This window comes from Spea bombifrons, chromosome 3 (genome assembly GCF_027358695.1).
Source record: "Spea bombifrons isolate aSpeBom1 chromosome 3, aSpeBom1.2.pri, whole genome shotgun sequence".
In the NCBI taxonomy this organism is placed as follows: Eukaryota; Metazoa; Chordata; class Amphibia; order Anura; family Pelobatidae; genus Spea; species Spea bombifrons.
Window position 1 is genome coordinate 62,863,771 of NC_071089.1, and position 16,568 is coordinate 62,880,338.

Consider the following 16,568-nt stretch of genomic DNA (forward strand, 5'->3'; position numbering starts at 1 on the left):
AATAAACCTTTTTAAGATGCTGAGCAAATGCAGCAAAATATTATCAACTACAGATCAAACAAAATTGAACCTTAGCCATTAAGGGCTCATTCTAATGGGCAAAGCTGGATCATGTTCAAGGCTTTGCACTAGCTCTGTAACGTGGAAGGCTGATAAAGAGGCCATTGAATATTAGCCTTTCAGAACAGTTAGACCTATGATGCACTTAATTATCTCATAAACCTTTCCCCCACGTCTCACTTCATATTATGAAATTTGGTTATCCAACCTCATATGTAAAAATACTTTAAAGCTGGGGAGAAAATAAATACTTCTAAAAGATGTGACCTTGGTGAACAATAATATGAAGAAGGTCCCCCACTGTCTAGCAATCAAAATCCAATACAATTCTGTAACTGCAGGCACCTCTTGCTCTGTATGTAAAATATTACAACGTTGGAATGGAATTTATGAGACGCTTGATTGACCACACAATCTCAGCTCATAAGAAAACATTGTGGCCTCCTCCCTGGCAAAAGCTGAGCAGCTCTTCTAAGGTACTGGTTTCAGTTTTTAAAGAGGAAGAGGAAGGTGGGCCAACACAAGTGACTAAGCTGGTCGTTGATGATCAAACCACATGGCTATGTGTTGAGACTATGTATTTGATGCTATTCGGGTTCGCTGAAACCTTTGTAGACTAACTTTACACAATCAATAAAAAATAAAATAAAAAATGCAAACTTTACAAAGAACTTTAAATCTTAAAGAATTTTGGAATCTTAACACTTTTTTCAATTCAGAGCAGGATGGTTTTTTGAAATGCTTACGGTGACATTAGTGTATCTTATTTCTCTTTAATGTCAGAAGGCTAATACGTTTCTTACTTTGTTTGAAAAACATCAATTGTCTCTCATGAAACAGGCCACAGAATTTCTAGTCTTACAAAAATGTTGAACCAATCAAATCTCCATTACCTGCTGAATGGCTTCTTGTGCTGTGGGATAAGGCAGAGGTAGGTGGCTTTCTCATTCCTAAGAGTAAAGCAATGTATCATTAACCCCAGCATTACCTATAACTTCAGCGATATTAAAATAAAAAATTGCTTATTTAAGGATTTTTCAAGTAAAAAATGAAATTGCCAGATGGTAAACTTTTGCTATAAGGAACATACATGCGAGTTTCTAGCAGACATTGATGGGTATCCATGCATATATCTGAAACCAGCATGCTATAAGGTCACAGAAAGGTATGGGTGGTGGGGATTTCTAGTATTTTGGCTACCACTATAAGCAGAATACAGATCTATATAATATGCAGTAGAGGGGTTCTAGAGATCGAATGTTGAAGAAGGTATTTAAGCCTATTCATCAGTTTGAAGACAAGTCTTCATACAAAGACACAAGAAAAATGCTTTTAGGTATCTGCAGATGAGCTGCAATTTGACTTTACTGGACATGTCTAAGATGCTTAGAAGTTATGTCTCACCGGCAGGTGAACTTCGCATTGAAGAGGATATTTCCAGATCATAGACTTGAGTCTGTAATTCATCCACTCGTTGGAAGGCATCTAGTTTCATGGTACGTTCCTGCATGAGCTGTGATTTTATCTAGGCGACAGACCAGAAACCAGTTAAACTTGTGTCACATGCCCAACCAGACTGCTTTTTACAGTGTTATCTCACAAAACTTCTCGATAATTTAATTAATAAGAGATTAATGCAGCATTTGCTTCTACCAGGCACCTGTATAGTGGGTGTCTGTTATATATACATATTAAATATATACGACATCTTTTTGAAGATAAAATGAACACCATCCCCATGGCATCCCATGAATAATATCATTTCTAGCAGGCAAAGCCCTAATTTCGTAACAAGCCTGGGCTAAGATCAGGAATTAGGGGCAGCTGAATACACCCATGAGCAGCATACTCAGGACCAGCCAGGGGCATCCGTCTCTGTACCAAATTGTAGGATTCATCTAACAAAAATAAATAATATGCGTCTCAGAGGGATCTTACATTTTAAACATCATGTGAGCAAAGTAAAAATGGTACAAATTCATATTTTAAACTGGGTTTGTATACCAAATAACTACGGTATAATTCTGCTATTTAGGGATTTGTTTGCAACAATTAAAGTATTTAAGTGTCTTTAGGAGACCAAAGCCTATAATGCCATAAGTTCAGAGGGGCAGTCATTTACTGAAATTTCGCAAGCTGCTTAGTGCCCAATAATGGCACCAAATCTATTAATCCAATTTTTTTACACGTATCTAGACAATGTAAATGTGCCGCTAATAATATGTGCTTGCACATAGCAGCAACAAAGTATGTCAGATGCTGAGTACTGCAACCAGGACTTGTTTCCATCAAATAAGGATAGTTGGCAAGTTATGGTTTAATACATTGATAACTTTTAACCAGTGCAAGGACTTACTGCTTTAGAGGACAAACCAGTTTCCTCTCATGTGCCATTTAAATACATCATTTCTTCAGCTGAACTATGTGATCCTGAGGTTTATTGGAGATGTATGCTGTGTATACATCATTAAACATGTCTACCCATCTTCTACAAATAGAGATTTAAAGAAACTTATGGTCTATCCATATGGGAAATGCATACATTAAACTGTAAAGTTCATTTACACAGCTACTAATACTTAATAAATCTGTTCGTAGAGGCTAGGGCTGTTTTGCTTTCCTTTAGATTACATCACTATATCCCTAAAACCCTGGTGTGTCACGGCCACGGCTCAAGGTTTTGACCTCATGATCTTCTGGTGCTACAGGTGCATCCTTCCAGCTATTTGGTTCAAATAATTCAAACGTATCTCGTTCCTAGATTTATGCCTCAAAAACAATATTTGGTTTCAGACTGAACTAAGAGGTAACAAGAAACACGCATGCTTTACCCAACTTTCACTACAAGTGGCTGTTACCTGCTTTACTTCTTTTTTGATCTTGCTTTGCTGGATCTGACTCATTTTTGTAGCTCTATCAGCCTCCTCAGCCAGGCCACGGAGCTGGTACTCTTTCTGCTCAATGTCTTCCAGCAGTTTGTCCATGCTGGCAGACTTTATGCTTTCCAGCTGCTGTCTGCTCCTTGCCTGCTGTGAGTGTCTATGCTCGGACTCATCCAACAACTGTTTCTGTGGACCAGGCATAAAGAAGTCATGAAATGATCACACCCTTGTTACATCCTTCCCAGATGGCGTCATTACTAGTACTTTATATTTACTGTATATTCGTCTTTTTTAAATATAATTCCAAATGGAACAATAATCATTCTACAATCTCTATTTTTATTTAAACTTTGAAAACTAGTTCACAGACCCTAAAACAAGCATTATAATTAAATAGATAACGTATGAATATTTTTATTATTGTTGCTTATGCAATAGAAACATAGAATTTCATGGTCATAAGAACCATTCGGCCCATTCTAGTCTGCCCATTTGATAGATCTTGTCCTAGAGTCGGGATACCTTTATTTGTAGAGATGTAGACGGTGCAGAGTTATTAAGGGTTCTATAGGTCAGGGCCAGGTGTCTGAATTTGATTTTGGAGGGTATAGGGGGGGCAATGGAATGATTGGCACAATGAGACAGCAGGTGAATATTAGTCTAGCCGCAGTGTTCACAACAGTGACAAAAGGCACGGGAAACCAGTTAGTAGGGGGCTGCAATAGTCTCTACTACTTCTGAAGGAGGGCTGTAAAACTTCCATTCATTTGGACCATTTCTTTTGTTGTTATGGCATCAAGATTATTTTTCAAACTCTGTACCGTACCAGTATCACTATATATATATATTATGTTTATATATATTGATGTTTTTCTATGTCCTGTGGATGTAAACATATTGTAGTAGAGCTCATTTTTTTCTCCTAATATTTCAATAAACATCTCTCTCTCTCATGAAATAGGCTACTTTGGTATCAAACGAGTAAAAAACATTAACTCCATCTACCTGTTTGCCCAGCTGTTGTTTCAATTTGCTGTTCTCAGCCTGTGTCCTTGTCAGAGCAGTCCTTACGACCATCAGCTGCTGACGTAGCAAGCTCACCTCTTGCTCAACAACCAGCTTTAGTTTCAGGCCCTCCTTTCTATTCTGAACCGCTTCCTGTGAAAATATGAACATGATATCAGCGTTTGTTCTAGAAGTACAGATTAACTATGATTTATGTCACATTGATAAATTCAGCAGATGCAAATAAACAATTGGGAGAAACTATTTTGTGAAGATGTGTCCATTTCTTTGGAAAACCGTTATGTGAAATACTTATGTTTGTATGGTTTTGTTTTAAGTTATGTTTTTTTTTATTTGGTTTTGTTTTAAGTTATTCTTTGTTTTTAGCTATAAGCGAAATCAAGAATTTCTCCTCAGGGTCTAATCAAAGTTGATACCATTTATTGGGCCATATAGAAAATATTGGATAGTCCTGTAAGCTTTCGTGATGTCCAAGGTGCTTAGAGCCACCATTTAGATCCATGTTGAGAAGTCATCTCTGAGGTCCCCAAAGCTTATGTGACGTTTTCCAATATTCTTATGGAGGACTATACTATAAACATGCACAGTGGGTGCACATTTTACTAATAAGTTTCTTCTGTCATAATTTGCTTTAGTTTTGTATTCACAATTAAACGTAACAAGATGGTAAGAGCTAACTTAGGGTACCTCTTCAGAACTTCTGAGTTTGTTACGTAGTTGACCTTCTTTGGTTGTTATTTTCCAGTGATTTAAAGCCTTTAATTTGCAAACTAGAGATTGTAGTCCACTGTTTTCATCTCTTAGAGACTGCAGCTTGTCATGCTGAATAAATAGACAGAACAGACAGTTATTCCACAATATGTAATACATTAGCAATAGGAGATTACAGGGAAGGCAAATATTCCCTTAAGCAGAGTTGAACAAACCTGGGGGCCAAACATACCATGCTACATAGGCTACAATACAACTATTTACAATGGCATCACATATGGAATAAAGGTTATAAGCACTAGAAGATTAACATAACCATCTTTTGAAATACTGAGTAACCCAGCAGACGAGGACAGAGAAATTATCCTACGGACACGGCATTTCAGGTTTATACAGCACAAACCTGTAGAGGTTATGTCCTCCGTTCAATACTGAAATGCAATTCTGTAGGCTCTGGAACATTGCATGACTGTATGACATAAATCACATATGATATGTATGTGTTTTCCACGGGATTAGGATCAGATGGGCTAATCAGGGGCTTCTCTTCCCCCATAAAGTCGATGCCATAAGTATTTTAAAACAATTTTAGGTTTTGGGAGTATAATTCAGCTAGATCTGCTTAAAATGAAGTGTCCTTTTTTCTAAATATTTAAATAAGGTGTTTTTTTAAAGATATTTAGATATATCAAAGGGTGTTACATATAAGATTGGCATATTGATTTAGTCCCAAAACTTACCATGGCCAAAGTGTTTCTCAGATCATTGTCATCTTTCTTTGAACCATATTTCTTCTTTAGAAGGATTATGTCATCTATACCTTCTTTCCTGACTTCACTGATGAGTTCCTTCACTGTCTTGTTCATGTTAAAATGATAATCATCTATTTTCGACTGCAACATGAACACCAAGGTATGTGTGAGTGAAAGCTTTACAACGTGTATAACAGCTTGTACATCATCATGCTATGACATTTGTTAATACATAAAGTTCCATTATTTGCTGATATAATTTATTGTTTCCGTGACAAAATCAGGGCCAGTCCTGCCATATAGGCAAACATGGTAGTTGCATAGGGCTGTGAGCTGATAGGGGCATCTTTCTATCCAATGTTAGCAAGCAAGTGCATGCAGGACAGACAAGCTAGAGCCATTGTGTGACCAGGCCCTGTAGGGTTCACATGAAGCACATATTGTGATAACAAGATCTGTAGTTTAAAGAATGGATTTATGCCTGAAAAAACCCACGTACCTTCAAATTTACACATGTCGCAAATAAAGTGGCTACTAGAGCCTCGTATTCACCCTGCACCTTCTTGGTGATCTCTTCTCTAACCACGAGAGCCTGTTCTTCTAGATCTTGCAGCTTGGTTCTGAGAGCTGTTATTTCAATAATCAGTTCATGACTCAGGTCAGCTGCCTAATGAATAACAAAGGGTATCATTAAACATGGCATAGTAAGGGCATTTTTCTTCTGTTCTTCCACTTTGTGTTCAACAGCTAAGGAAAGGTAGTGGATTAAGGTCTCATTGTCATTATTTTTGATTTCCCTGAATTTTCCCCGTGTGTCCTCTTGTGCTACATTTTTCTTACTGTTCATTAGGAGAGATTTGTTACTCTTTCATTAGTGGGAACAGAATCATTGGTTAGACTGTTAACGTCTAGAGCATATTATCCTCTTACCAACATCATGTTAACTGTTAAATAATGTTCAATCGTCTTCATTTGAGAATACTTTCAAATGACCTATCAACCTTTGGAACTATGACCATTTGCTGTAGACATATGAATTCACCTCTACCCAGTGAAGTAATGTAAAGTGTGATTTACAGTACACTTCTTGATGTGATTATAACAAAACTAATGATGTCTTTGGCTATACACCTAAACTTTTTGTGCAGGTCACAGTGGTAGTTTTACCTGATTGTGAAAATAAGTCATATCATCAAGGTATTTTATGTATGTCTGATTCTAAAATCCCCGATTATACGACTGTACCAAACTTTTGGGGAACATGTTCAATTAAAAATAAAAACCACCAGATCTTTGAAATAAGAGACATATGTGTCTTCAGAAGCACAACTAAAAATATTAATATTTCATGTCTAAGCATAATTAAACTTTTTAACACACCTTGCATGAATTTTCTTCTGTTTGCTTGAGTTCTCCATGTAAGGCAAGCACCTCCTGCAAAAGACAGTGTGGGATGAATCAGTGCACAGCTTCTGCAGTTTGACTCAAGACTATCTATATTAATAAAGTAATTTCCTGGGCTCATGACTTTATGGGGGTAGCATTTTTTATTAAAATCAATACCATGAACACTAGAATGTCTAGCTGATGCTCAGAGGGCTAATCCTACTGGAAACCCATAGATTGCATTATTAATTTAATACTATTTGACACTATGGAGTCTATTCCATTGTGCAAGTAGATTTGGAATGACTGAAGTGCAAGTTGACTTGCAAGATGACTGAAACTAAGCAACTCATCTATTCACTAAAGTGAACTCGACTGCTAGCTAAACTACACTCCAAATCAAGTTAACTCTACTAACAATCTGCAGTGAGGTATGAAACTTACTGAAATTCATGTAGGAGTTGACTTGGCATTGGACTGGTCAGGTGACTTGAAAATTGTACCTTAGCTCAAGAAAATCATCCTGACTACTCAGGAGAAAGCAAGTTGACCCAGAACTCCTTTAATTATAATATATTCTTAACAGAGCTGCACATCCTACTCATCTGACTGATAGAATTCTCTTCTGATTGACACGATCTACTTGACTACTCAACATACGGACTTTATAGATCTCTAATCAGATCTCACCTAGGGTATTGCGTACAGTTCTGGAGACCCAGTCTCCAGAAGGATATTGTCATTCTGGAAAGAGTTCATTGGCAGGCTATTAAAATGGTAAATTGTTTGTAGGGTAAAAAAATATCCGGGAAGACCAAGAGTTTATCCACAAGAGAATAGAGAGAAGAGCCATGACAGAAACATGGCAGAATACATAATGGGATTTAACAGAGTACAGGAGGGAAGTTTATTTCAAAGTAGCATAAATGTTAGAACATGCATGGGAAAGGCATATGGCTATTCTGAAACTAAGACCAGACAAGGAACTGATTAAGGCTTGAGCCCTCACATCAAGAAAAATAGACAGACTATATGGGCCATCAAATTTAGTAACAAAAGAGGGGTATCCGTTTTTTGTAGACATCTGATCATACAATATTTTTATCCCTGCTGCAAAATGTAACCTGAGACAGAAATGTCTCTGGAACCCCTATGTTGTAACATGGAAGTGTAAATTACCATGATGGAACTTACATATTCTGACTAAAAAAGAATACCAGTTACAGATGTTAATCTATGCAGAAATGGTTTATTGCTCTTAGGAACACTTAGGAACAGTATTTTCAACATCCACCTCCTCCGCAAATATTTATATTACATCATGATGGTCTAGAAGAAACTTTCTGTTCAATGCACCTCAGTGATGGTGTGGAATCTCCAATATGAGTGTAGAGTATTAAAAAGTCAACCGTGTACTGTGTAAACTGCAGAGAATTGAGCTGTCTTCCTTCTTACTGATTTCAGGACTGACATACCTGCTCCTTCTGGTACAACAGCTGATGCTCTTGTTGAAGAAGATTTTCATAAAACATGGAGTAGGTTTCAAAGTTATTCTGCTCTCTTGCCATGATGTCACATGCCAGTGATGTCAGGCATGATTCTAAATGCCCCTTTTTGAAAGTGACCTATAAGACACAAAAGAAATACAATATTGTTACCAAACTGAGGAAAATACAGTAATCATTAAATTTCATGTAAAGCTCTAAATGTGTCTGCAGGTTAATTAATGAATTAATAGAACTTCTACCGGAAGCATGTCAGGTTGGGATGCATCATATATGTAAAATTACTAATACTAATATGTACCATTTTTCATAATTCATCACTAATATAAATCAAAGCAATGCAGTTTTACACAAAGAGCACATGAAGTAAATTATATTTCCTGGGGCAATATGGTATCATGGTTTATTATGTCATTAATAATAAAATATGTTATTCAGCTAATAGGTATGAAAGGATACCTCAGTGGAACTGTCCTTATGTTCACTCATTAGCCTCTGCACAAACTGTTCAACAATATGAGGCCTCACTGGTGAGAAGTTTTCCTTCATGATAGGTTGCTTCCAAAGTTCTGAAAGACATATTTAATATACATATGATAGTCTTCCTGATCACTATATATATATATATATATATATACCGTATATATATATATATCCAAATAAATAAGCACTTATAGGGATTTCTTCAAAAAAGTGCTTTATTACATATGAATGTTTCAGTCTCAACAGAGACACTTGTCAAGACCCCTTACCCAAAAGAGAACATCCTCCTAGATGTTAGCTCAGTTAACTGAAGCCTGGTCATTTAACCCACTCATCTCCTAAGGATAACATATAATCCCAATAAATAATAACAAAGCTATTGCTCCTTAACCCTGCAGTACTTTATGGAGTGAATTTCACTCACCTGTCGGCAGTCCTCTTTCTTCTCTCGCTCTTTCAGATATCACCATTGTCATCTCTTTACTTATCTTTTTTTGTACTTCATGAATCATGTAACTCTCAAAGCTTTCCAGGATTTTCTGGAGCTACAATGAGAACATGCATATGTTGAACTTCTATGACCTTTACAAAAAACAATATAAGTGATGGTGATTTACCTCAGTTCTTTTGTACACCACACTTCATATCTGAAATATAGCAACGTCAACACTGGAATTCTATATTAAATAAGTGAAATAAAAATGTCTCCATATTTGTTTTGTAGATCTAGTAGAATTTTACTCAATAGAAGCTGATATATGTGGCAAAAGCCACTTAATAGCCTGCAGTATGATGGCATCTCCAGACTCAAGTTTTAGCTCACTTGCACCATTATATAGGTCAAATCTCCATTGACATGCCATTCTACTGTAATCATGCCTGCAAGTACAGTCCAGAACCAACATAAAAGGCATATTTCTCTTGTAAACGGAGACCCCCCCCAACATACATTTGTACCTTCTTGGGCTTCAGTAGGGTGTAGTTCATATCCCTCTAAGCACAAGTACACAAGGAGGATCATGTCTGGACTTGAACCCCAAGAGATGCCTCAAGAATTAAATGACATACGAAAAGATCTGAGAAGAACTCAACTGAGAATGGACACGTGCTTCATTATTTACCCTACAGTGTCTCCCTGCTGTCTGTTTTAGGTTCTGCTGATAACTATTTTTTACATATAATTCCACACTTCAGGGATCTCTTGGCGTCCACCCAAGTGAAAAGGTGAGGTCAGAATTGACCTCCTTGCTCACTTGTGCCTAGCAGGATACCAACTATATCTCCTTGATGAGGCCCAAGAAGGCCAAAATTTTTTTTTATGTCTGGAGCTGTTTCCTTTGGGCAGAGATGGGCAACATGTCTGCTTTAAGCATCTAAAAAACAAGTCCATATAGTTGCTCGTTAGTTTCATACCTGAGTTTCATAGCTGAGTTTCATTTTACCTCTATCTGGCCAATAACAAATAAAATGCCTCCCTAGTCTTCTATTGGACAGACATGTGACTTCTAGTCCATGTGTTCCTTATGACATAACAATATTTATATTATATATTCTCCCCACCTGTCGAACCCGGGTCTCAATCTCAGAAGCACCCTCTGGAGGAAGTATAACCTGAGACCTCAGAGTCAGCCCTTCAAACTCTTCCTCTTTGCCCATTTGTCTGGCAATTGCTTTCATTGTTGGATAAAATATTTCATCTCTTGAAAACAATCAAAAATATATAAATTAACAAGAGGCCCAAGAGAACAATGTATAAATCACAAGATAAATCATGTAGACTGATTGCATACAGGGGTACAGTCAATTTTGAACTGCTTTTAAGTAACATTGGTTGATGATGTGTCTTCATAAATTATAGTAAACCTATTATGCTTTAACATATGAAGAACTGTAATTCTTATAAAAGAGCATATTTATCAAGATAAGTCTGGATCAAATTAAATTTGAAGTGATGCAGCAATTACAGTTATTACAAATATAATAATTGTAATAATCTTAAAAATCAACACCTTTTAGAAACATTAACACCTTACAACACACGTATTTTGTCTAGTTAAACATTGAGCTATAACTCCAAATGGGATCTTAGATTGTATACTTATTATACTTATTGTCAGACCTCACAGACTTTAGTGATGTACTATGATTCTTGAACAATGTGCTATTAGCAGCCTTATAGGTTGAAAATTAAATTCATTAAATGTATTGAAATTAGGGTAGGGCTGGTATCATTCAACCCAAAGGGCAAGTCAAAGCTAGAGGCCCAATTATATAATGTCCCAAACCATTTGGCTGGGGAAACCTGCGCAAACTTTGGTCCTGTCCTGAACACAGAGAGGAAGAATATAAACTTAGCTTTGAATAAGGGCAGCCCAGGAGGATATTACCTCCCTGCCCCCATGCCAATCACTCAACAAGAAGCACACCACACAAAAATTATAAACCTTGATCTCACCTCTACTCAAGGTGGTAGATAAACGTAACAGACTCCCATTAGAAGTGGAAGAGGCTAATAAAATGAGGTAATTTAAACATGAATTTCCAGAATCTAAGGTAAGGTCAAGGACTGATTAAGACCCAAGTCTTATACCAGGAAAAATGGGCAGACTAGATGGGCTGAATGGTTCTTATCTGCCGTCAAATTCTATGTTTCTCACCTGTAGAGTTCACAGAACTGCCTATTGAGAGGCACAGTGTTAATCTCTTCCACTCGCAGTTTCAGCTTTCCCCATTTGTCTTTACACACCTCTAGCTGCTTCCAAAGCATCAGAAATGCCCTCAGCAGTTTGTACACAGATATGGGGTCATGGGGTACAAAGACCTGATGCCTGGATGATTTTGTCACAAGGTCCTGCTGCCTTTCAGCTACAGGAACTGACTCAGGAGACATCTGCAATGATTAAAGTTATTGGCCATGACTTGTGTGACAAAATATATGTTGTATGGTGTAACATACATTTAACATAAGCAAGAAAAGTAGGGAAATCCAATGATTCAATGCTAGTGGTTCAAAGAGTAAAAAATACAATACTACATTAGTGTTTTTCTAATAGCTGTTAAAAAATAGTAGTTAATATGGATATATATAATTCTAACCAAATGATACATTGTTAATGTCTGTATATTCAATCAAGGACCTTAATATATAAAGCTCACTGACATCACTCCAGCATGTTTGAACAATACTTTCTTTATTAATCTGTTGATCTTTGACCTGTCTTTTCTTTGTCAGATTAAATATATCACAGAATCATTCCAAATCTCTGTATTAGGTTCAAAAAGTTCAGCATTGCTCAATGGATACCAAAAGGTATTTCAGGGGGCATTCCTTATGCTGACTGCTGTAACCCTTTCTGAATTGGATTTTCAACCATCCAAATATACACACACACACACACACACACACACGCACACACACACGTTAACCAGACCTATAATTATCATTTGAATCAAGAGTACATGTAATACATACTCTATAATCATGTGGCCTGCAAAAGGGAGTAGCCCACTTTCTCTTCAGAAGCAGTTGCAACTGAAGTCATCTGTTTCTCATCAATAAGCATCAATAATTTTCTGCCAAGGGACATATAATATCCTTTTCCATCATTTTTGGGCAAAGCTATCTGAAGTACAGATGCTCCAAACACCACATTACTCTTTCATAGTTGCACAGTTTCATCCAACGCATGGACAATTAAGCACAAGGATCTCTGATTTTGCATGGCGTGCATCAAGAATGAATACTCAGCCAGAAATGGAAAAACAGGCAGATTAGGGGAGCCGTTAAAATCTGTTTCTAAATACGTATTTGAATACTTTCATTTTCTAAATACCTGATTAGCTTCCGTTTCACCTTCCACTGTGAATGATACAAAAGCGTAGTTGTCCTGAAGGATATCTTCCATCAAAAGCTGGACTCCAACCAGCTCCCCATGAGCTACACTGAGCTCATGGTCATTCAGCTCACAGAGACATAGCTAAGAAATAGAAATGTATTATTGACAAGAGGGAGTTAGAGCACAGGTCCTAAATCAAGAAGCCAAATCCTAAATCAATTACCCGACAGAGCCTGAGATACCAAACATGTGGCCTAGCACAGAGCTGTCCTCCATGACACCATCTATCATTTTAATGCAGGTGCACAATCAAGACACCTATATTATTTCCCAAGCCATTAATATGACTGAGTGCTCTTTGTGTCTGCCTTTTCTTTGTGGTATTGATGATACGACTGAGCGACAGAAGATATTGCTTCTAACCACGCAATAGAAATAGACAGGAGTTTTTAACAGAAAAGAAGAAAAGTAAAAATGAACAGGGAAAAAAAGAAGCAAAAAGGGAGAGATAACAGCCTAAATAAAACCTGATAAAAACAGGAAGAAATTAGTGTTTTACAGCAAACTGAGATTACTGGTAACGTTAATATACAAATGCCAGATATAAATGCTGCAGGCACTTAGGAGTACCCTAACTTAAACATAGCTCAAGCAAGCCTACATTGGCAGCAAGATTGTTCCCTTAATTTCTCTTGGAAAAGAAGTATTCCAGTCAATGCCAACTCTATATATTTTTCAGTTAATGTGTGTGGTAAAAAAACGTTTTATTGACGAACGAAATGATGAAATACCCTTTTCACTAAAGCATCAACAGGGTCTATAGAACTACCATGAATAAATTCTATAATCCTAAAGTAATAAATGTCACTACTAATGCAATCATTTTAATGATAACAGGTATAATTATTTTCAATATAATACACACTCATTACACAAATGCACTTATGCCAGTATTTCACTCTTTGATTTATGACCCATGGTTACATGGGCTCCCACATTTGCATATGCCTGCATGGCCTCGCTTATCTGCATCTCTAAAATAGCAGGTGTAGGAAAATAAGGGAGCTGCAGCCATGAGATGCAGAATGGATTATTTTTTATTATTTGTTTTCATTAGGCTTTTTTTTATTTCTAGAGTGGTCCCTTTCCCTGGGCCAAAAATGAGGATTGATGGCTTCATACTACTAGATGGCCCTAAAAGATAATTTAAAACATTGTAAAAATACCTATTTTCAAATAAATGGCATCTTTTCAGTGGACAGTGATTTTAATGATTGTAATGATGTAAGTTTCATTTTTTAAGAATGTATTGCATTTTGAACACTCAAATCTATGAGTTGCAGGCCAGGATCTTAAAGTTTTCATTCAACTTGCATACCCTCGCCTGCAAGTTGCAAATTAAAAGTTGCATGCAAAGAAATCATGTGTGGTCAGAAGAACATGAACATTAAGTACAATTCTCATTATTTGCCATGAGGGCAAATGCAAAGTAATATAATGTTACCTGCATGTAATATCCAATGGTGTGTAGCTTGTTTACTGCCAAAGGAAAGAGTCCTCCATCAGCTAAAAAGGTCCTCCAAGGATAAAGCATAAATGCCTAGAAGAAAAAAATATGCTAATTTTAATATACTATGTGTGCAAACCAACCACAACACTTACTCAAAATGTTAAATATGCCTAAAATGAGTCATAAGTGAAGCAAACACATGTCATGCCTGAATTTTGTGAGGCAGCACCTATGGGTCTACAGCTCACATGATGCCTTGTCTTAAGCTCATACATGATCATGTGAACATGCACCCTCCAAGTTGCATAGTTCAGGATAGCTAACATGACAATAAACATTAAGGGTCTACACAGTGTTTCACATAAAAACTCCTTGTGAGGCCATGTTAAGTTTAAGTGGTCATGTAAAACAAAAAAAACTTAACATTTGTGGTAATCTGTGTACATAAAAGCAGTATTTGTAAGTGTGTGTACCCTTTGACTACGCGGATCGAGAGGCTGTGGCACAGGCAGCTGTGAGGAGAATGCAGTCCTGGCCATGGCATTACTCAGAGCTGGTAGCCCATACCACATGTTGTCTGTCATACTCCTGAAGGTAGAGACATTTCCCGAAGTCAAGAATGCATCTCTGAGGACGACAAGAATAAACCTATATGTCACCTATATGACAAAATAAACATTGTGGCCACTTAAAGTATAGCAAAGGAAATGAAGTATGAGCTGTTTCTCTTTAAAATGAACCCTGTAAAATGTAGGATCCTTAACTCAGCTTCTGCTAAAGAGAACCAGAGTGAGACCTGAAGCTGATGTCTTCAGGTGCTTCCTTACTAGGGCGACCACATTTTATTTCTATGAACACTATGAAGCCGGCTGAGATTGCACACATACACAGGTGTTTATATATATATATATATGTATGTTTATATATCAAATACACACGTATTCACATATACATAAAATGCTTTTTATATTATTAGGAAGCCTTGATAACCATGTTGATTTCAGATTTAATAATATATTTATATTATAATATACATTCAATCATTAACAAACATGAGTAGTTTCTAATAATTAATCCCTCTATTACCAGATATGAGCAGATTCACAGAATTTACCCCTCTATTATCAGACATGTGCAGATTCACAGAATTAACCCCTCTATTACAAGATATTACACAGGCACACAAACAGACAAACCAAGTCACATAAACACATACGTGGTGATGGCTGCAGATTACACTGAGCTCTGTGTGAAGGAGAGGCTTCTGAACTTTCAGCCAATCAGGAGAGTGGAGATGTCTCTCCTGCTTGGTTAAGACCTCGTTCATTCTCATTCCAAGACAATGTCTCGGACTTAAAGTCCCATTGCAGTACTGTCCTGGGCAATCAGGGACATGTGGTCGCCCTATTCCTTACACCTTTGCCTGTTCTTAGCTGCATAAATGGATGTAAAGGGTGCTTGTCTTTTGTCAGGGACTTTATACAAGCAAATACATTTCTCTTACTGGCAAATATACCATTGTGCTTATAAGTATCAAACAGTGTTTGGACACCAAAAATAGTCCACTGGAACAAGAAACAAAGACTGCATACCGAATCAGATGGCGTACCGCTGCATCAAACTGCAGAAACATGACTTCACGTTTCAGAAGCAGCAATGTCACTACTTCCTTGGGATCTTGGGGATTCTGAAGGCCGTCAATTAACTTCTGTATATCCCGTAGCTCAGCTCCTGCCATGCAAAAACATTTTTTTTGGCATACTACTAAGGTTACTTTACCAACCCCTACCATTAAAATCAACTTCAAAAAAGGGAGATACAATAAATAGATAGATATTACAGGAAGGGCATAGGTAAGCCTCTTAGTCACACCTGTTCTTATACTATTCCTAAAAAAAACAAAAGAAGAACACTGATAATCTCCTGTTAGCGTCTCTTTTGATAAGTGTCTGTGAGGATTAATGAATAATGTAAATGTAAATCTACCACAGGCAATATTTTACCTATGCCTTCGGTGCCTCCCCAGTCCGCTGCCAGTGTCTTATTCTTCATATCGCCATGTTGACTGCCTGAATTACCCAGCTGGGCAAAGCTACATATGTAAGAAACAATGTCATGCAATGCAGCTATAATCTGTAGTGTCAGGGTAAGTGCGCGAGAAGCTTCCTGCAAACAAGACAACACTTTAGTGTGTATTTCCATTAATTATTGATTTCAAAGTTTAATGTTAAAAACAGTGACTCTGAGGAAGAGACAACGACTAAAAACAACAGCTGTGAAGGTAAACCAAACGATGGCCTTAAAAATGGCCCCTACTTATATTTCTCACATACGTCATTGCAATTAAGTACCACTATATATTGCCTCTTGGCTTGGTTACAGGTCTGAGAGAAATAAGGTGATCCAGGTATATATAT

The 16,568-nt window shown here is 37.1% G+C and overlaps 1 protein-coding gene across 1 annotated transcript in view; it reads right to left on the reverse strand.

Annotated features, from left to right (window-relative positions):
• Positions 1-16,568, reverse strand: part of LOC128483976 (uncharacterized) — a 39,476-nt gene that overhangs the window by 1,305 nt on the left and 21,603 nt on the right. The window contains exons 22-39 of the mRNA XM_053460298.1: positions 16,155-16,317; positions 15,744-15,882; positions 14,625-14,778; positions 14,146-14,241; positions 12,639-12,782; positions 11,463-11,695; positions 10,366-10,504; positions 9,230-9,350; positions 8,782-8,891; positions 8,293-8,442; positions 6,812-6,865; positions 5,931-6,098; positions 5,420-5,572; positions 4,656-4,790; positions 3,948-4,100; positions 2,919-3,128; positions 1,465-1,585; positions 954-1,010 (exon numbers count right to left, since the gene is read on the reverse strand). Coding sequence (XP_053316273.1) covers positions 954-1,010; positions 1,465-1,585; positions 2,919-3,128; positions 3,948-4,100; positions 4,656-4,790; positions 5,420-5,572; positions 5,931-6,098; positions 6,812-6,865; positions 8,293-8,442; positions 8,782-8,891; positions 9,230-9,350; positions 10,366-10,504; positions 11,463-11,695; positions 12,639-12,782; positions 14,146-14,241; positions 14,625-14,778; positions 15,744-15,882; positions 16,155-16,317 — 2,500 coding nt within the window. The remainder of the gene's footprint in view (positions 1-953; positions 1,011-1,464; positions 1,586-2,918; positions 3,129-3,947; positions 4,101-4,655; positions 4,791-5,419; positions 5,573-5,930; positions 6,099-6,811; positions 6,866-8,292; positions 8,443-8,781; positions 8,892-9,229; positions 9,351-10,365; positions 10,505-11,462; positions 11,696-12,638; positions 12,783-14,145; positions 14,242-14,624; positions 14,779-15,743; positions 15,883-16,154; positions 16,318-16,568) is intronic.